Raw genomic sequence first — 20,922 nt, forward strand, 5'->3', positions numbered from 1 at the left:
CTTAAAATTTAGAAATTGTTTGTGATAGATCTGAATGCGGGCAGCTGACCCGAAACCGGTGATGTGGAGATAAAGAACACCGATCTGGAGACTGAATTTGGAGAGTTTTGTATAGGGTATAATTTTGATTTCGTTTAGTGACTACTACTATACTACGTATTTCTTCCTGGTTACGACATAGTGGTGTTAAATCGTTCGTCCGATACATTGCGAAATATTTTTTTCCATCAGTCTTACGAGATGATGCGGCCTGCCGCATCTTCCTCTCCTGAGCTAACCTCTTCACCTCAAGAACAGTACTTACGCCAAAAGCCCTTAATTATTTTGTTGATAGATCCTAATCTCTGTTTTTCTCTACAGTTCTTAACCTCTATAGCTGCTTGTAGTACCACAGATGTTATTTCCTGATGTCCTGTACTCCTGTCACTTTTCTTTGTCAATATCTTCCACATATTCCATTCCTCACTGTTTCTACGGATAACCTCATTTTTTATCTTACCAGACCACCTAATTTTCCACATACTTCTATAGTACATCATCTCAAACTATTCGATTCTCTTTTTTTTCTGGTTTACACTCCCTGATTTACTTCCATATAATGTTGTGCTCCAGACGAGTATTCCCACAGATAGATGTATTCCTCAAATTCAGTCTTGTTTGATAGTAGTTGACTTCGTTTAGCAACAAATGCCCTCTTTGCCTGACCTAGACTGCACCTTATACTGTCCTTACGTCGTCCGTCATATGTCATTCCTTCACTTCGCCAACTTTGTGGCCCCACCCCATTATTTCTACTACTCCTTAATCCGTTTGTCTTTCTTCGTTTTCCTCTCAATCTACATTCTGTACTAGACAGACTATTTATTTTCTTTCAGGATGTCCTGAAATTCTTCCTCGCTTTCATTCAGGACAAAAATATTATCAGCGAGTATTTTCATTGATATCATTTCACCCAGAATTTTAATTAATGTACTGTCCCTTTTGTTTAATTTCGTTCATTTTTTCTTCACTATACTGGATGAACAGACGGCATGCCTGTCTTAGACCCTTTTTAATCGTGTTCCATTCTTGTCGTTCCTTCTTGGTTCTTAAAAGCATTGTATTTTAGCTACTTTTCCTACATCTTAACTTATTTTTCTGAGATTTTATAACATGTTCCACCTTTTTATTACGCTGTCAAACGCTGTTTTCTACGTGCTGTGGTGACATACTCGTAGTTCATTTCTGGAAAAAAATTTGTCAGACTTTATTTGATTTGTACGTTACCTCTGTCAACCATATATCTCAACTGCAGATCACTATTTATTTCCTAAGTGTTGGCTGGTTAGCTTTACACCGATCACATTTAATCTTTGAGTACACATAGTATTTTCTTACTGCTATTTATTTATTTGTACTGTTTATTCTGTTAAGGAAGCACACACTGACATCACATTTCAAATACATACGCATGTTCGAAGTGGGACTCGAACTTATGACGTGCGCTTTACGAGGCAACGATTCTGCCCCGAGAGCACTGAGGCCGGTTGTCTGTAGCATGCAGTCCCGGTAATGACGGTAACACACACACACACACAAGGGACGGACGTCACGCCTTTGGGGACAATCACAACGTGGAAAGCTTCCGGAGATGTACATACCGTACTGAGAACTGCTTTTACGAGAACCAATGGAGCGAGAATTCAAATTTGCTACATCCCACACAGTGAAGCCAGTTTCCGGGTCCGTCTCGTCTGCAAATACAAGGTGCAAGAATTCAGTCTCTATGTCTATAGCTTACATTTATCACACTATGAATTAGGGCACTGTAGAGCCATGAGTCTGTAAAAAATATTAAAGAGCACAGTTTATTTTCAGGGACTGCAGGATGATAACAAGATGACTTAGACGAAATTTCTAGTTGGTGTGATGATGGCAGCTGGCTATAAATATAGAGAAATTTAATTTAATATGGATATGTAGGAAAAACAACCCGTAATGTTCGGATACAGCATTAGTAGTTTTTATTTAATTTATTTAATCGTATGACTAGGGCCCCCCGTCGGGCAGCCGTTCGCCGGATGCTGGTCTTTCAATTTGACGCCACTTCGGCGACCTGCAGTCGATGAGGATGATAGGATGATGACGAGGACAGCACAACACCCAGTCCATGCGCGGAGAAAATTCCCCGACCCAGTCGGGAATCGAACACGGGCCCAGAGGATTGACAATCAGCTACCGGGAGCGGGCAGCATTAGTAGTGTCCCGCTTGACAAAGTCAAGTCCTTTACATCTACATCCACATCTATACTCCGCGAGCCACCTTACGGTGTGTGGCGGAGGGTACTTATTGTACCACTATCTGATCCCCCCTTCCCTGTTCCATTCACGAATTGTGCGTGGGAAGAACGACTGCTTGTAAGTCTCCGTATTTGCTCTAATTTCTCGGATCTTTTCGTTGTGATCATTACGCGAGATATATGTGGGCGGTAGTAATATGTTGCCCATCTCTTCCCGGAATGTGCTCTCTCGTAATTTCGATAATAAACCTCTCCGTATTGCGTAACGCCTTTCTTGAAGTGTCCGCCACTGGAGCTTGTTCAGCATCTCCGTAACGCTCTCGCGCTGACTAAATGTCCCCATGACGAATCGCGCTGCTTTTCGCTGGATCATGTCTATCTCTTCTATTAATCCAACCTGGTAAGGGTCCCATACTGATGAGCAATACTCAAGAATCGGACGAACAAGCGTTTTGTAAGCTACTTCTTTCGTCGATGAGTCACATTTTCTTAGAATTCTTCCTATGAATCTCAACCTGGCGCCTGCTTTTCCCACTATTTGTTTTATGTGATCATTCCACTTCAGATCGCTCCGGATAGTAACTCCTAAGTATTTTACGGTCGTTACCGCTTCCAATGATTTACCACCTATGGCATAATCGTACTGGAATGGATTTCTGCCCATATGTATGCGCATTATATTACATTTATCTACGTTTAGGGAAAGCTGCCAGCTGTCGCACCATTCATTAATCCTCTGCAGGTCTTCCTGGAGTACGTACGAGTCTTCTGATGTTGCTACTTTCTTGTAGACAACCGTGTCATCTGCAAATAGCCTCACGGAGCTACCGATGTTGTCAACTAAGTCATTTATGTATATTGTAAACAATAAAGGTCCTATCACGCTTCCTTGCGGTACTCCCGAAATTACCTCTACATCTGCAGATTTTGAACCGTTAAGAATGACATGTTGTGTTCTTTCTTCTAGGAAATCCTGAATCCAATCACAAACCTGGTCCGATATTCCGTAAGCTCGTATTTTTTTTCACTAAACGTAAGTGCGGAACCGTATCAAATGCCTTCCTGAAGTCCAGGAATACGGCATCAATCTGCTCGCCAGTGTCTACGGCACTGTGAATTTCTTGGACAAATAGGGCGAGCTGAGTTTCACATGATCTCTGTTTGCGGAATCCATGTTGGTTATGATGAAGGAGATTTGTATTATCTAAGAACGTCATAATACGAGAACATAAAACATGTTCCATTATTCTACAACAGATTGACGTAAGCGAAATAGGCCTATAATTATTCGCATCTGATTTATGACCCTTCTTGAAAATGGGAACGACCTGCGCTTTCTTCCAGTCGCTAGGTACTTTACGTTCTTCCAGAGATCTACGATAAATTGCTGATAGAAAGGGGGCAAGTTCTTTAGCATAATCACTGTAGAATCTTACGGGTATCTCGTCTGGTCCGGATGCTTTTCCGCTACTAAGTGATAGCAGTTGTTTTTCAATTCCGATATCGTTTATTTCAATATTTTCCATTTTGGCGTCCGTGCGACGGCTGAAGTCAGGGACCGTGTTACGATTTTCCGCAGTGAAACAGTTTCGGAACACTGAATTCAGTATTTCTGCCTTTCTTCGGTCGTCCTCTGTCTCGGTGCCATCGTGGTCAACGAGTGACTGAATAGGGGATTTAGATCCGCTTACCGATTTTACATATGACCAAAACTTTTTAGGGTTCTTGTTTAGATTGTTTGCCAATGTTTTATGTTCGAATTCGTTGAATGCTTCTCTCATTGCTCTCTTTACGCTCTTTTTCGCTTCGTTCAGCTTTTCCTTATCAGCTATGATTCGACTACTCTTAAACCTATGATGAAGCTTTCTTTGTTTCCGTAGTACCTTTCGTACATGATTGTTATACCACGGTGGATCTTTCCCCTCGCTTTGGACCTTAGTCGGTACGAACTTATCTAAGGCGTACTGGACGATGTTTCTGAATTTTTTCCATTTTTGTTCCACATCCTCTTCCTCAGAAATGAACGTTTGATGGTGGTCACTCAGATATTCTGCGATTTGTGCCCTATCACTCTTGTTAAGCAAATATATTTTCCTTCCTTTCTTGGCATTTCTTATTACACTTGTAGTCATTGATGCAACCACTGACTTATGATCACTGATACCCTCTTCTACATTCACGGAGTCGAAAAGTTCCGGTCTATTTGTTGCTATGAGGTCTAAAACGTTAGCTTCACGAGTTGGTTCTCTAACTATCTGCTCGAAGTAATTCTCGGACAAGGCAGTCAAGATAATGTCACAAGAGTCTCTGTCCCTGGCTCCAGTTCTGATTGTGTGACTATCCCATTCTATACCTGGTAGATTGAAGTCTCCCCCTATTACAATAGTATGATCACGAAACTTCTTCACGACGTTCTGCAGGTTCTCTCTGAGGCGCTCAACTACTACGGTTGCTGATGCAGGTGGTCTATAGAAGCATCCGACTATCATATCTGACCCACCTTTGATACTTAACCCAGATTATTTCACATTCGCATTCGCTAATAACTTCACTGGATATTATTGAATTCTTTACTGCTATAAATACTCCTCCACCATTGGCGTTTATCCTATCCTTGCGGTATATATTCCATTCTGTGTCTAGGATTTCGTTACTGTTCACTTCCGGTTTTAACCAACTTTCCGTTCCTAATACTATATGCGCACTATTTCCTTCAATAAGCGATACTAATTCAGGAACCTTGCCCTGGATACTCCTGCAGTTTACCAATATTACGTTAACTTTTCCTGTTTTTGGTCTCTGAGGACGGACGTTCTTTATCAACGATGCTGATGTTCTCTCTGGTAAGCCGTCAGGTATTTTATCGTTTCGCCCAAGGGGGGGGGGTCCCCTAAAAAACCCCCGTGTGCACGCCACACGTACTCTGCTACCCTAGTAGCTGCTTCCGGTGTGTAGTGCACGCCTGACCTGTCTAGGGGGGCCCTACAGTTCTCCACCCAATAACGGAGGTCGATGAATTTGCAACCATTATAGTCGCAGAGTCGTCTGAGCCTCTGGTTTAGACCCTCCACACGGCTCCAAACCAGAGGATCGCGATCGACTCTGGGCACTATGCTGCAGATATTAAGCTCAGCTTGCACTCCGCGTGCGATGCTGGTTGTCTTCACCAAATCAGCCAGCCGCTGGAAGGAACCAAGGATGGCCTCAGAACCCAAGCGGCAGGCGTCATTCGTTCCGACATGTGCTACTATCTGCAGCCGGTCACACCCAGTGCGTTCAATAGCTGCCGGAAGGGCCTCCTCCACATTACGGACGAGACCCCCCGGCAAGCACACCGAGTGCACACTGGCATTCTTCCCCGACCTACCCGCTATTTTCCTGAGGGGCTCCATAACCCGCCTAACGTTGGAGCTCCCTATAACTAATAGGCCCGCCCTCTGTGACTGTCGGGACCTTGCCGGAGAATCGGCCACTGGCCCAACAGGCGAGGCATCCTGTGGTGGCTCGGAAACGATGTCATCACCACTAGGAAGCACCCCGTACCTGTTGGAAAGGGGTAAGGCAGCTGCCACGCGGCCAGATCCCACCTTCGCCTTTCGGCCAGGCACACGCGAGCCCACCACTGTCCGCCATTCACCCTGGAGTGATGGCTGACCGGTAAGATGCTCACTGCCGGAAGACGCAGCGACATCAGGGGTTCCATGTGATTCCAAGGCCACCGAAGTAGGCATAGGTCTCACCACAGTTGCCCCAACGCCACTACGAGCCGACGCCTGCGCCTCGAGCTCGATGAGCCTAACAGACAAAGCCTCCACCTGCCCCCGAAGAGTGGCCAATTCTCCTTGCGTCCGCTCACAACAACCACAGTCCCTACACATGACTATGTTTACCCTACTCTATACGGTGACAAATTCCCAAGATAATCTTCTGATGAGCTACTCTGATAATCAAGAAACACTCACTGAAATACGAGACGCGAAAACTACGCTAGGTTTTCCCAGAAAAACTATTTAAAAGCTAAGCGCAGCAAATAAGTACAAAATAAATTTCTCTCCTAACGATCAAGAACTGTTAGTTTCTATGCAGAGCAGATAAACACAAATAGAATCCCTTCCTCAGTGGAAGGTCGTAAACAAAATGCAAAATAAACGCTTTATACAAACAGTACTCGCTGCTGCTGGTGCTCTCGCTCTGGCTGTCACAAGACAATATCGGGGCGCAAAGTTGCCAAGCGATATGAAGTGGAACGAGCATATGAGGATTGTGTAGGCAAGGCAAACAGTCGGTCTCGGTTTAGTGGGAGAGTTTTGGCGAAGTGTGGTTGATCTGTAAAGAAGAACACGAATAGAACGCTAGTGCGACCTTTTCTTCAGCGTTGCTTGAATGTTTGGCATCCCAACCAGGTCGGATTAAAGGAAGACAGCGTTGCAGTTCGGATGCGGGCTGCTAGATCTGTTACTGGTAGGTTCCAGCAACATGCAAGTGTTAATGGATGCTTCGGGAACTCAAATGGGAATCCCTGCAAGAAAGGAGACGTTCTGCAGAGAAAATTTAGAGAACCGGCATTTGAAGCTGACTGCAGAGCGATCCTACTGCCGCCAACATACATTACGGTGGTTTGTACTGAGTATGTATGTAAATGTAGAAGACACCGCCAGTGAATCACACGATGCGCACTAATTTTGGTTTTGTAGCAAGCGACAGTCCAGTCATTTGCTCCAGTACAGGCTGCAATAAAAATAGTGAAACAAATGGGCTGAAATTGTATAATTTGATTAACACACACACACACACACACACACACACACACACACATTCCTGCGTCCTTATGCGTACATACCTAAAAATTTTAACGTTTTTATAAAGTGTAAACAAAGAAAATAATTGCCAACTAATAGGGCATTTTAGATATAGATCACTGATCATTAAGAGGAAAAAGAAGAAGCGTAGCATCAGTACACACTTTAGTATACTTTCCTCTCCTTTATTTTTTAATTTTCTACTATATATACTAGGAGTAAAATAGTTATTACAATAAAAAAATTACATCCACATGTATTACTTTTTTGCCATGTAAAAATGTGTGTATCTACTACATAAAGTGAAATGTGTCTGTTTCGATGTAATTCGGTCACCGTGAACATAGAAACAAATAAATTATAATAGTAGTGGAATCTACTTTCAACGATTTCAGTACTATTCTGTATGGAAAGCAAAATTTTAAAACTTTTGCAGTACCCAGGTCTTTGAAAAATTCACAGTGGAGGTGGTGATTATGACACTTCGCGAGGGGACGTCTTTTTGGCCTTGAAATTTGACGCCCATTTTCTACTCTCCACCGCAGGTAATTGCATCTTTTGCTCCGACCGTCGTATTGCGGTCGAAAGGCGAAGTCATTTTCCTTATGGTCTACTGCATTCGCTCTACAATGTTAAACATAGTAATTTCAGCAAGCCATCACGGGCTTTGTTCGTCGATAGACAGAGGACAAAAACTATTGGTGTGACAGATAGTGCTGCAGGACGAAAGCACTCCGTCTTCAGGCCAGGAAGTGCTCTTTTGGGAATCGGGGACGGGCGCCGGCCCGATACAATATAAGGTGTCCACATGAAGCCTTCCTGATTTCCAAATACATTTTTTATAATTTAGCGTTTTGCTGTATCACGTAAAGGAACTCACAAACTTTTATGTAGATTATTTCTGAATGAATCCTTTCGTTTTGTTTCAGATGTTAAATAATTACCAAAAATTACTACATTTAAGGTAGTGGCACGTCGCTCGGCCAGCAGCGGTCTACTGCAGACCGGCACTTAAGGGACACTAAAAACAAATTGACATCGAGAGAGAGAGGTCCTACTATGTGGCACTCGCGGTGTATACGCTGAAATAAAATGTAAATAATACTTCTTCTTTAGTGGGCGGCGCGCTACTGCAATGTCACACATGACACATAAATAGGAAAACAGTAGCAAGTCTGTGTAGGGCCATGTTTTTACCCACTTTCACTTGGCTGGATGTGTATAATCCTCTGTGGCATCATTTAGACACAGACAAATCATCACAGTAGCTGTGTATCTCTAATAATGTCGCCTCTGTGGCGATTAAAACGATTTGGCCCCCGGGTGGGCTCGAACCACCAACCTTTCCGTTAACAGCCGAACGCGCTAGCCGATTGCGCCACGGAGGCCTTGACTTTTGCTCACTTCTGCTCCCTCAATCAATGCAACTAGTATACCTTTTGCAGGCATCTCGCAAAATGTTAGAATCTGCTTATTCCTCTTCACATGGATAAAGTGTATGCACACTGTAGCGAGGTTCATAAACGAATGTCATCGCAAAGCATGACATTATACTACAAAATTCATACAAAACACTATTCCATGTGGCCACCGCGCTCTCCAGACATAACCCCTCTGGATTTCTTCCTGTGTGGTTACGTGAAAGACGTTGTGTATACCTCGCCTCTACGTGACCTACACGATCTCCGTTGAAGAACTGTGGATGCAATAGCTTCCATCACCCCGCAGATGCCTGTGCGCCTATCGGTTGGGATAGAGTATCGCCTAGATATTTTACGAGCCACCAAAGGAGCCCGTATACTCGTAGATGTGTGTTAATTTTTTGGAAAAAACTTTGAGTTACTTTACATGATCTCGCCAACAGGAAGTATATATGGATCAAATATTGTTTTTAATTGCATTTGGGAATCAGGGAGATTTCATGTGGACCGACACACTGTACAACAACCATATTCATGCACCGCTGATGAGATAGGAGAAGGCAAATGACGCCCGACTCTACGTTGGGTGGCGAACCGATCCTATTCTGCAGCTCGGAAAGTGCTGTACGAGCAAGGAATAGAGAAAAGGAGGATTGTACTTCCGTTCTGTTCTGCAAAAGTTCGCATGTATCTTACCAGTAGCGCAGCGCAGGAACCATTGCCGCTCCAAGGAAATGGTATAATTTCTCTTGAACAGTATGATAAGCAACCAAACCGAAATTACGAAGCGATTCCTAAAGTCGCGATATTTTTCATCGCGCTCTGTAATACTAAATCTGCAGTTTCGTAGAAATCCAATCATTCTTAGCAAAGATACACAATTTTAAAATGAATAATAAGTCTACACTCCATATTTCAAGCAATTTTTAACACTACAACACAATATGTCACACTATGATACAATATTTCTTTCGTATATTTCAACGTTGCTCATTTGTAATGAATGTAAATATTTTCATTGTTTCTTTGTGTATGACCAATTGCAATATGGTGGAGTTATTTCGCGTAACTATTAGTAACGATTTTTATAAATTTTGTAAAGCAGACGCATAGGCAATGTCAGAGTCTTCGCTTTATATACAATCAAACGTAAGGCTTAAACGGTAGCAGTACCTATGGCGTATGAGAGAGCAATAGTCGGAAGATGTGAAGGAGGTTGGTCACTATGTAGCTGCAACAATAAGCATGGGAGTGTATTTCGACGGCGCGTTGGCAGTGTGTTTGTCGAGGCTTTGTGGGTGTGATGAATGCAACTTTGTAAGCCACAGTACAGATCTAATTAACTAAGAGGCTTCAGGAATATAATTAATGAAGGAGTACGGTGTGGTTGTAGCATGTTTAAATTTATCTCCGACTGGATGGTGAACTTAGTCAAAGTAATTGTTGTCGCCGTGCTATTACGTTGCGCCAGAAGCTCCACCTTCAACACATCTTAACATAACAGTCGCGACACTCGGTCTCGTTTTTGTTACCCAGAGATAGCAGCGCCCCAAGCGGCCAACAAGCGACACTTCTAAATACGAGATCGGATGAGTGCCTATACTTCCATTTATAATAATTTGTACCATAGTTTTTACAATAGGGAGAATATGTAGCGCCATAAAAATCGACAATAATAAGTAAAAATGACAATATTTTTCATTTTTAGCTTTCTTAAGGACCCTGGAAGGTACGAAACGGTACATTACAGCGCAGTTTATTTACGATTGCCTTGTAACGTATAGACGTTTACTATTAATTTTTTGTTATTATTCAGTAAACACCGGAAAACCCGACCCTTAGCGGAAAGGCGTCGTACATCTAAACAACAATGTATAGTTTTACTCGCTACACTTACAGCCAAATCAGTGAATGTGGAACGTCTGAAAGCTATATGGAATGTAATACCTACATTATTTAACGTACTAAATAAGCCACCACAACTGTAGCTTCAGGAAAAGCTACACAGACGTGATAACAAATCGTCAAAAGCACAATAAAACTGTTTTCCAGCACTGAAGAGAGCAATTCCGTAATTGTTGCTAAATCTGAGCCATAAACGGCGCCGGCCGCGGTGGCCGAGCGGTTCTAGACGCTTCAGTCAGGAACCGCGCGACTGCTACGGTCGCAGGTTCGAATCCTGCCTCGGGCATGGATGTGTGTGATGTCCTTAGGTTAGTTAGGTTTAAGTAGTTCTAAGCTCTAGGGGACTGATGACCTCAGATGTTAAGTCCCATAGTGTTCAGAGCCATTTGAAACATTTTGAACCATAAACGGCAAGAATCTTCAAAACAATCGCTTTTGAAGCAAAAGTAATTTCATTTTCAAAAATATTCGTGTATTAAAAGGCGAGTGAAGGTAAGAATGGGCGAATCATTAGACTCCATAAAAAGGAAATTGTTTGTGCTAACAACAGAAATATATGCTTCTCATGCATGAAATAAGCGTTTATATTCCCTAACTTTCAGCGGAATAAGCTACAATATACACATATTCGAATGTATTTCTTCATGAACAAGTTGTAAATGTTCAAATGTGTGTGAATACCTAAGGGACCAAACTGCTTAGGTCATCGGTCCCTAGATTTACACACTACTTAAAGTAACTTCAACTAACTTATGCTAAGAACAACACACACGCCCATGCCCAAGGGAGGACTCGACCAAGTTTTAGTACACGTCTTTGTATCAGTGTAAGCCGGGTGTTTTTAAATGTATTTCACAACTCACGTCTCTTGGTAATTTACTAACGCATGGAACGCAAGAACGCCGGCCGCGGTGGTCTAGCGGTTCTAGGCGCTCAGTCCGGAACCGCGCGACCGCTACGGTCGCAGGTTCGAATCCTGCCTCGGGCATGGATGTGTGTGATGTCCTTAGGTTAGTTAGGTTTAAGTAGTTCTAAGTTCTAAGGGACTTATGACCACAGATGTTGAGTCCCATAGTGCTCAGAGCCATTTGAACCATTTGAACGCAAAAACATGACAACTATTTCGTTAATTACGTAGAAAATAATTATAAACAAACATTATCCTTGCGACACATGTGACTGCTTTCTCATCGCTTCTCAGACAACTAGTACCATAAAAGACTTGGCAGTGGAACAGAATTTTCTGTGAACAATGTATTCCGTGTGAAAAAATTAATCGTAATCCTATGCTAATTATTTACGCAAGTCATTATTACCTTAAGCAGGGTCCATATCCTATTACCCTAGCATCACATTGAGAAAAGGAAAGAGACTTTAATAAAAATGATAAAGGTGGCTAAAAGTAAAGCTAAATTTTCAGTTACAATGAAAGAGTCATTCTTGTTGGTTGAAGTAATCGCGTAAGTCTTGTACTGCATCAATACGCAGCACATGTTTTAAAAATAAGGTTCATTAAATGTTGAAACCACTGATAAGTCAAACTACTGTAATTTTTATACTATGATCCAGGTGTACCAGTGTCCATTACTGACATCGTGGTGCGGCTCCTCGGGCCACATATGTACCGGTCTCATTTTTAATTTGGTAACTCGTATGAATTAGTACGTTATGAGTTCCCAATACACTAGCTACGGTAAGGGCGCGATAAACACCACAGGCCCCTCCGAGTACTGATCCTCAGAAGTCCGTATCGTTCGGAACATTTCTGGTCGACCGGTCTTTATTTCAAATTGCTGCTAACCGCAGCGATCCCACAGCAGTGACACTGTAATTTCCTAACGAAGTGTTGTGTTATCTGTGTGAGCAGCTGGTTAATTGATTAGTAACAGTAATTATACTTATATGTATGCATCATGTCGTAAGGATCATAAATGTTTAACAAATATTTTGAATGTCAATTTTCTTGTACGCATTGCGTTTTATCACAGTAGCCTTAATTTAATTTCATAAAAAAATGGTTCAAATGGCTCTGAGCACTATGGGACTTAACTGCTGAGGTCAACAACAGTCCCCTAGGACTTAAAACTACTTAAACCTAACTAACGTAAGGACATCACACACATCCATGCCCGAGGCAGGATTCGAACCTGCGACCGTAGCGGTCGCGCGGTTCCAGACTGTATCGCCTAGAACCGCTCGGTCACTCCGGCCGGCTTTAATTTCATATTCCTACCGCATTTGAAGATGACTCGTCTCCATAAAGCGCATCCGCGAGTCCCTGTTGTGTTGTTGTTGTGGTCTTCAGTCCTGAGACTGGTTTGATGCAGCTCTCCATGCTACTCTATCCTGTGCAAGCTTCTTCACCTCCCAGTACCTACTACAACCTACATCCTTCTGAATCTGCTTAGTGTATTGATCTCTTGGTCTCCCTCTACGATTTTTACCCTCCACGATGCCCTCCAATGATAAATTTGTGATCCCTTGATGCCTCAAAACATGTCCTACCAACCAATCCCTTCTTCTAGTCAAGTTGTGCCACAAACTTATCTTCTCCCCAATCCTATTCAATACCTCCTCATTAGTTATGTGATCTACCCACCTTATCTTCAGCATTCTTCTGTAGCACCACATTTCGAAAGCTTCTATTCTCTTCCTGTCCAAACTGGTTATCGTCCATGTTTCACTTCCATACATGGCTACACTCCATACAAATACTTTCAGAAACGACTTCCTGACACTTAAATCTATACTCGATGTTAACAAATTTCTCTTCTCCCTGTTACTTTCGTTTAAAATTTATACCATAGCAGCTGATCGGTACGAGACATACACGCCCATGAACTATCAGCACTGGAAGAGAAGCAATAAAACATTCCCCCTCTACGACATATTCAAATCTTGCTTGTCAGCGCTACTTACCTCTCTGTCCATAAAGTAAGCGGCCAACTCTCATTTGTTCACTGACGAATTTGCCAACGTCAATTAAAATTAAGCATATTATGTCTCTGTAAGAATTTTTGTTTGTTACTGGGCAGGAAAATACATTCTTCAGCTCTTAACTTTAGTCGCCTTTTTTGGATTCGACTGTTAGTTGCTAGATGCATATTATGATAAAATACGGTTGAGAACCGCGGGCCGCACAAATATTTGATTAGGGTCACAGTTTTACGACCACTGAGCTATACTATTCAGTTTTGAGTGTTTACAAGTTCCGTGCATCTATCTCTTGGGTATCGTATTTCGGCGCTGCTTTAATAGATTGCTGCTAATTGCGATGCCGTTTATAATTAATTACTACGTTTTTGGTAAATAAATGTTACTACTTGCGAAAAGTGGTTCGTTAAACTCAGTGACAGTGAACATTACTGGGAGGTCGCGCTACGTAATTATTACCGGGTCGCATGAGACAGTGAGAGTTTTGAATTTAAATAATTCTGATATGTTGAATATGATAGTTGCTCATTAACTTAATTTTGTAATAGTCTGCATTTTAAATTGCGCTCCCGTTTAAGTAACTACCGCTGTCGCCCATGTACGTATCATTATTGTTCCTTAAGATTCAAGCTACGCCAATCAGTATCAGAATTATCGTCCACTGTAGGACAGGCGACTCTATTATTTCACTCTATAATTACAGTTCCACTAAACTGCAGTTTCAAAATCAGTAACAAATTCGCTTATTTGAGCAAAATTAATATTTTAATTACGTATGTTTGCATCCGATCATTGTTACGGCAACATATTCTTGTGCCATAGGCACGATTAGCTGTACGCTTTCCCACATCGTTTCAGTTCCTTAGGTTCATTTAATCACGGTCGACTGCACGACTCGCGACTGCTACGGTCGCAGGTTCGAATCCTGCCTCGGGCATTGATGTGTGTGATGTCCTTAGGTTAGTTAGGTTTAAGTAGTTCTAAGTTCTAGGGGACTGATGACCTTGGAAGTTAAGTCCCGTAGTGCTCGGAGCCATTTGAACCATTTTTGACTGCACGACTACCGAAGCGTGTAGGGGAGTTACAAACTGTATCTATCGGCTGTTACCGTGATGCCTTAGTGTGATCTGTTATCGTCTACTATGTGCTCCGTATGTCCTTAACAATTTTCTTTGTTGTCAGTACTACCACCTAAGTAAGTAGTTACTGGATGTGTGGCATGTACACAAATGCTAATAAATAAATAATTGCGTCACCAGGCACATGCCGCCGAGTAGTTTTCGCGAACGCCACGAGTTAACGACGTAAACATTGCGGAGACAGTAGTAGAGAGAGAGAGAGTGTGTGTGTGTGTGTGTGTGTGTGTGTGTGTGTGTGTGTGTGTGTGTGTATGTGTGTGTGTTTACGACAAGCCGTAAATGTCTGGAAGGCGCTGTACACGGCTTTCTACGATCAGTTCTGGTTCCCGGCCAGATGCAGTGTACATATTTCACAGCATAACACAGTTTAACGCCGATACAGATACCATCCGACGGGCGCACCCATCTGCAAACAGATAAGCGCCATATAACGTACTATCAGTAGCATGGGAATGGTACAAGTATTACAACAAAACTCTGTAAAGTTCATCGAGCGAGGCGTCGCAACGCTAACAAAAATTGTAGCTACGTGCTGGAAGATATGTAGAGAACTGACGCCTGGTACAGGGACCTGCAGTTGATCCTCAACATAAATTATAGTTTTGGGCATGGATAACCGGAAAGACATGTTAGCGTCTGATTGTACTATTGCAGAACACGCTGCAAGCACGTAACATCTATTAAACGTGTGGGAGTATGTGTACGGACCGATATAAAGTCGAATGAGAGCAGATAACTAATGTAGGAAAGGGAAATGCCAAACTGACATTCGTTGGAAGACTCCTCTGAAAGTTTAGTCTACCCGTGAAGGAGGTAGCTTACAAAACCTTCAATTTACCGATATTTTAATACTGTTCATCAATCTGGTGCCCGCACCAGCAGGGATTGAAGAAGGAAAATCGATAAGACCCAAAAAAGGGCACCCCGTTTCGCCGCAGGCTCATTCATTAAGCACGACACCTTTACGGAGACGCTCAGCCTATTTCTTGGAAGAAGCGGCAAGGCAAGCGCTATCCATCAGCGCGTGGTTTACTCTTAAAGTACCGAGCACGTTCATTCCTAGAAGAATCAACCAATATATTGCTTCCTCCTTCATATATCTGGCGCAAAGATCATGAAGGTAAAGTCGAGAGATTTTCGAACTCAGAAGGAGGTTTACCAATTAATCTTTCTTCCCGTGGACCATTCGCAGCTCGAACAGAGGTGCACAAAATACCCTCGGCCACACACCATAAGATGCCAGCCTGTGTATACCCCATCAGTCCAAAATGTTTCGAGGCCGGATTAATAAAAAACAGAGAAACGGTAAGAAGGTGGTTTTTAATGTTTCATGTGTCCTATATAGTCTCTCACTCTTGTGTACAATGAACAGAAAGTTCAACCAACCATGTGAAACAGTCAGAAAATTTGTTTTCTGGAATGATGTTGAAATCGCGCGTGACACTGGCTTAAATGTCGATTATGTCTTAAGTGTTGAGTCTTTGTATCAATTTCTGCACTTTGTGTTATCGGTACAAACCTTCTACAGAACGACGAAATCTTTTCATCCGTGATTTGCATTTCAATCAACTGGTGGCAGGTGCCACGCGTCGTTATTCTTGTTCGAGAGTTCAGGTGTGCGGGACAAACTGTGCACCCACTTTCCTCTCGTTTAAAATAATCTGGAAACCTCTTGTACACTTTATTTACGTGTTGCTCCATAGCAATGTGTGACAACAACGTTAAAACACTGCGGTCGCATGCCCACCACTTACCACTGTCTGCTCACTATGGTCGGCTGCACGTCTTACACTTGTTAGCTCAAGTTGCCCCCGTAATCAATGCGCAGACGTCGTTTATACGTCAGCAATGAAATCAGTCTCGGAACTTTTTGGACGGACGGTGTAGATGAAGAGTCGCATTTTTAAAAATAATGCGGTTTTTAACGCTGATGGAAATGCAGAAAGAGCTATACTGGACGCAGACAGTCGAGACAATCCTTTGCATGTGCCTTAAGCGATTGAGGAATTCCATGAAAAATAGTAGTGGTTTGGCAGCGCCAGAATTTAGACACTCAGATCCTCCTGAAATGCGAGTGCACGTTCTTTGCTTTGTGGCTGAATTCATTGTGAGAGGCAGGGACCAAATCTCGTACCGCCAATATTATTTACGTATCCCTTTGTTTCCTTAAGTCGACTGAGGCGAACGCCGAGATGAGTGCTTCAGAAAGAACGCTAGTTCCCTTCCCTACAAATGTACATTTCCGCCTAGTGTTCTGCGTCTAATGGTCTGTCGCCAACTAAGTTCTTAAACACCTGTCCCGTAATAAATAATTACATTCATTAAGCGAAAAATCATTGCCCCGTCCCGTTGTAATGGCTACCATAAGCATTCGCCGGGTTGCTTCACCTGCAGACCGACAATGTTAACGATGGCGATGGATTTAGGGCGCTCAGTAGCATGGTTATTAGAGCCCTTACGGGATATGAAAATATCGAGGTTTGTCTGTCCTCATAAGCAAATTTCTGCGACAGTTGTCCAGGAACACATATGACGGGCGTGTAATAAGTAATGCAACAATTTTTTTGTTGAAGCAGGTTGGTTTTATTCAGGACTCCAATACATCATCTTATTCCCCACTCTTTTGGCTAAAAAACCCTATTTTTCAAGATAATCTCTGTTCAATGCGACAGTCTTACGCTACCTTACTGGGAGGGCCCGTATCCCCGCATGGTACCCGTCTACTGGTCGCCTTGCTGCATCAATAACCTCCCCACCATCCACGTACTGCTTCCTGCAGAGTACATTAGCCACAGGGGCCAAACAGATGGAAGTCGGAAGATGCGAGATGCGGGCTGTCGGGTGGATGAGGAAGAACACTCCAATGAAGTTCTGTGAACTCCTCTCGGGTGCGCAGACTTGTGTGAGGCCTTGCTTTATCATGGAGAAGTTTGTATTTTTGTGGCGAGGAACACGCTGAAGTCGTTTCTTCAATTTCCAAAGGGTAGCACAACCAACTTCAGAGTTGATCGTTGCACCATGAGGGAGGACATCAAATAGAATAACACCTTCAGTCCCAGAAAAATGTCTACATGACTTTACCGGCTGAGTGTGCGGCTTTGAACTTTTTCTTAGGAGGAGAGGTGGTGTGGCGCCGCTCCATGCAATGCCGTTTTGTCCGGTTCGAAGCGATGAACCCTTGCTTCATCGCCTGTGACAATGCTCCACAAAAAATTGTTACGATCAGCCTCGTAATGCGCAAGCAATTCAGCACGGATGGCCCTTTGTTGGTCTTTACAGTCATCTGTTAAGCGGCGAGGAACCCCAGTGGGCACATCACCTTCCGTATCGTGACTTGTGGACGAGTGTGTCAGCACTACCAGCGAGCAGGAGGAGGCAGGATTTGCGTTCGGGACTGAAAGATGTAAAGTGATAGGACACTGAGTGACACTGAAATGTTTCGTGTGATATTACCGGAAGATACAAAAACTAAATGTTAAAGCATATTGCGTACGATGATATTGTTATTCACGGTGCTCAGGAAATATTCCAGTTTTCAAAAATTCCTTTTACTGGCTCTTTGCGTCTGCAGGCGATTCACGGCAAAGTTTGAATAAATTTTGGAGAGGCATTCGTGGCATGCTACGTCAGTGTCCGTTCCTTTACTTCGGCTGAGTCATAATTTGGATTTTAATTTGTATCACTGTTCGTCCGTGCACCATTCAATATATGAGCAACGAACTCGCGACCCGCTGAGAAGAAGAATCGAATGGGGACATTCACCAGCACAGCGGTCGGCACTAGGAAACAATGCATAGCAGACGCTGAACTAACAAGGGAACCTTCCCATCGCACCCCCCTCAGATTTAATTATAAGCTGGCACAGTGGATAGGCCTTGAAAAACTGAACACAGATCAATCGAGAAAACAGGAAGAAGTTGGGTGGAACTATGAAAAAAATAAGCAAAATATACAAACTGAGTAGTCCATATGCAAGATAGGCAACATTAAGGATATGGTGAGCTCAGGAGCGCCGTGGTCCCGTGGTTAGCGTGAGCAGCTGCGGAGTGAGAGGTCCTTGGTTCAAGTCTTCCCTCGAGTGAAATAATTTCATTCTTTATTTTCGCAAAGTTATGATCTGTTCGTTCGTTCATTGACGTCTCTGTTCACTGTAATAAGTTTAGTGGCTGTGTTTTGCGACCGCACCGCAAAACCGTGCGATGAGTAGACGAAAGGACGTGGCTCTCCAATGGGAACCGAAAACATTTGATCGCAAGGTCATAGGTCAACCGATTTCTCCACAGGAAAACACGTCTGATACTTCTATACGAGACTGGTGACGGCATGTGCGTCACATGACAGGAAAATGTTGTCGACCCACCTAACTTGTACACTTGGCGAATGGGTAAAAAGATTCTTCTACCTTGCCCGATTTAGGTTTTCTTGTGGATGTGATAATCACTCCCAAAAAAGTGATGAAAACATAAGAGTTTGTCACATAAACTGCAACAAATGAATGTAACAGTCTCTCAAGCTCACTACCTCAGTACGTCGCATCGGGACTAAGTTCGCATTGCACCTCAATACGTCGCACTGTGCTGTAGTCTTCCACAGTGATATCCTCGCCTCGAACCTGTGAGGCAACGTTAGTCATTATATTTATTTGAGAAATGCACACGGAGAAGATTCAAGAATTGTCACTGAAGTTAAATACTCAACTGGTTCCTTTAATATACTGTATTTTAACCACGTGTTGCAGTCAGAGGAAACCGCCACCCACCTATCTTATCACCCTCTCCTCATCCAGCCAGGAACCACAAATCATTACAGGAGGGCACAACTACAACAACATCAATACGAACAAGCGGCTTCCACGAGGCATCTATAGAAAACGTCAGGCGAGCAAAAACAATTCCAGATAAACAGTGAAGATACAGGGCGCAAAAATAGAACAGTGTTCGGATTTTTATTATTTCATAGCCTCCGTGGTATCTTAGTGTAATCAAAACAGTGATAATCAGTGCCGGATGGTGTAATGTGTGGGAGCAGAAGTCTGCATACCAATTTTCGGCAGCATCTAGTAGACACTGGGGCTATGCCTTGAAGCCCACAGTTTAGATGATAAAAAACGCCTAATAATATGCTGTGCACATCGCCTTCCACTGCTTACTTTCATTTAGTTATTTTTCACCAAATTTCTGTTATAGGGTCTCTCTTCAGCTTGGATCTCATCGGCTGATCTTCCTGTACTCGTCCTGAACGGGTTGTGACCGGAGCCTATATGGCTGGTACAGAGAGAATACTTCCTCTCCGCGGCTGGCATTACCAACATAGTTCTTACATTTCTTCCAGAAGGCAAGACCTTACAGAAGTGCTGTATGCAGTAGCAGGGAATGACCTACATTCTGCTCCCCGTCCTGATTGGCTTAGAAGTACATTAAATAATTTCGTGGCCTCGAGTTGGCACTGGGGAAATCCAGGCGTCAATTGGCAGTCCTTGTAGGACGTAGAAGTTACGGCATCGACGGCGTCTCTGTCATCGCACAAGGCGCGCCGCTCGTAGATTTGTGGAAGGCGGCACATGTAAACATCCCGCCAGCGCGCCGCCGGGCGAGATAGCTCTCCCGTCGCTCGCTTTCTCCGATTGATGGCGCCATCATAGACGCCACCAGTGGACGCTGAATTCCCATCACCTCACTGCCTGTGACTGAGTTTTTTTCTCTCTTTATTGAATTTCAATTCCCCCCCGAAGGGGGCAGGCCGGCAGCGGCTTACTACGCCGCTCTTCAGCCTACAGAATTTGTGTTAAAAAGATGAAGATAATAAAAAATAACAGTTGGCGATAAAATCAGTGACTTAAAGGTAAAATGGCAGAAAATTCTAGAACTGAAAACATAAAACACAGGGTTAATCATGCTAAGATAATACACAAGAAGCAGAAAAATAACAGACAGACAGTTAAAAAAACACGGCGATAGTCTGGTTTCTGTTCGCAGGATATAAAATGCACACCCAGCGACAGCATGATTTCTGTTCGCAACACTGTGGAAAGACGCACAACACTGAACACTCACTTAAAAACGGCACTAAAAAGTTGGCACAAATATGACATACCACAGCCGAGAGCAGGTGTGGGGGGGGGGGGGGGGGGGGAACTGGACAGATGATGGAGAAATAAAAAAAAGGGGGGAAGGAGAGGAAAAGTGAACGGTGGGAGGGGGGAAGGAAGCCAATGGAGAATGAGGACCCATAAGAGGGGTGGGGGGTGTTGAGCAGACGTGCCAGGGAGTGGGGAAGGCAGAGGAGGGGAATGCAAAAGGAGTCGGGGGGTGGGGAGTGAGAAGGGACAGAGGGGGAGGTTGGGCGGGGAGAAAACACAGGATGGAAGGGGGGAGGAAGAGGGAGCCCAGGGAAAGGACGGAGGAAAGGAGGGGGGTGAGGGATAAATGGAGGGAGAGAGGGCATC

General features: G+C 43.5%; 1 protein-coding gene and 1 non-coding gene across 3 annotated transcripts in view; both read right to left on the reverse strand.

Annotated features, from left to right (window-relative positions):
* LOC126253551 (sphingosine kinase 1-like) overlaps nt 1-20,922 on the reverse strand; it is a 528,944-nt gene that overhangs the window by 147,318 nt on the left and 360,704 nt on the right. Inside the window, exon 2 of one of the 2 annotated variants that reach the window (XM_049954957.1) lies at nt 1,641-1,733. The exons of the other annotated variant lie outside the window; for it this stretch is intronic. Within the exon in view, the coding sequence (XP_049810914.1) occupies nt 1,641-1,733 (93 nt within the window). The remainder of the gene's footprint in view (nt 1-1,640; nt 1,734-20,922) is intronic. 2 annotated transcript variants of the gene reach the window in all.
* Trnan-guu (transfer RNA asparagine (anticodon GUU)) lies at nt 8,393-8,466 on the reverse strand. The gene has a single exon. It is a non-coding gene; the product is annotated as a tRNA-Asn (tRNA).

The sequence above is a fragment of the Schistocerca nitens genome, chromosome 4 (genome assembly GCF_023898315.1).
Source record: "Schistocerca nitens isolate TAMUIC-IGC-003100 chromosome 4, iqSchNite1.1, whole genome shotgun sequence".
Taxonomy (NCBI): domain Eukaryota; kingdom Metazoa; phylum Arthropoda; class Insecta; order Orthoptera; family Acrididae; genus Schistocerca; species Schistocerca nitens.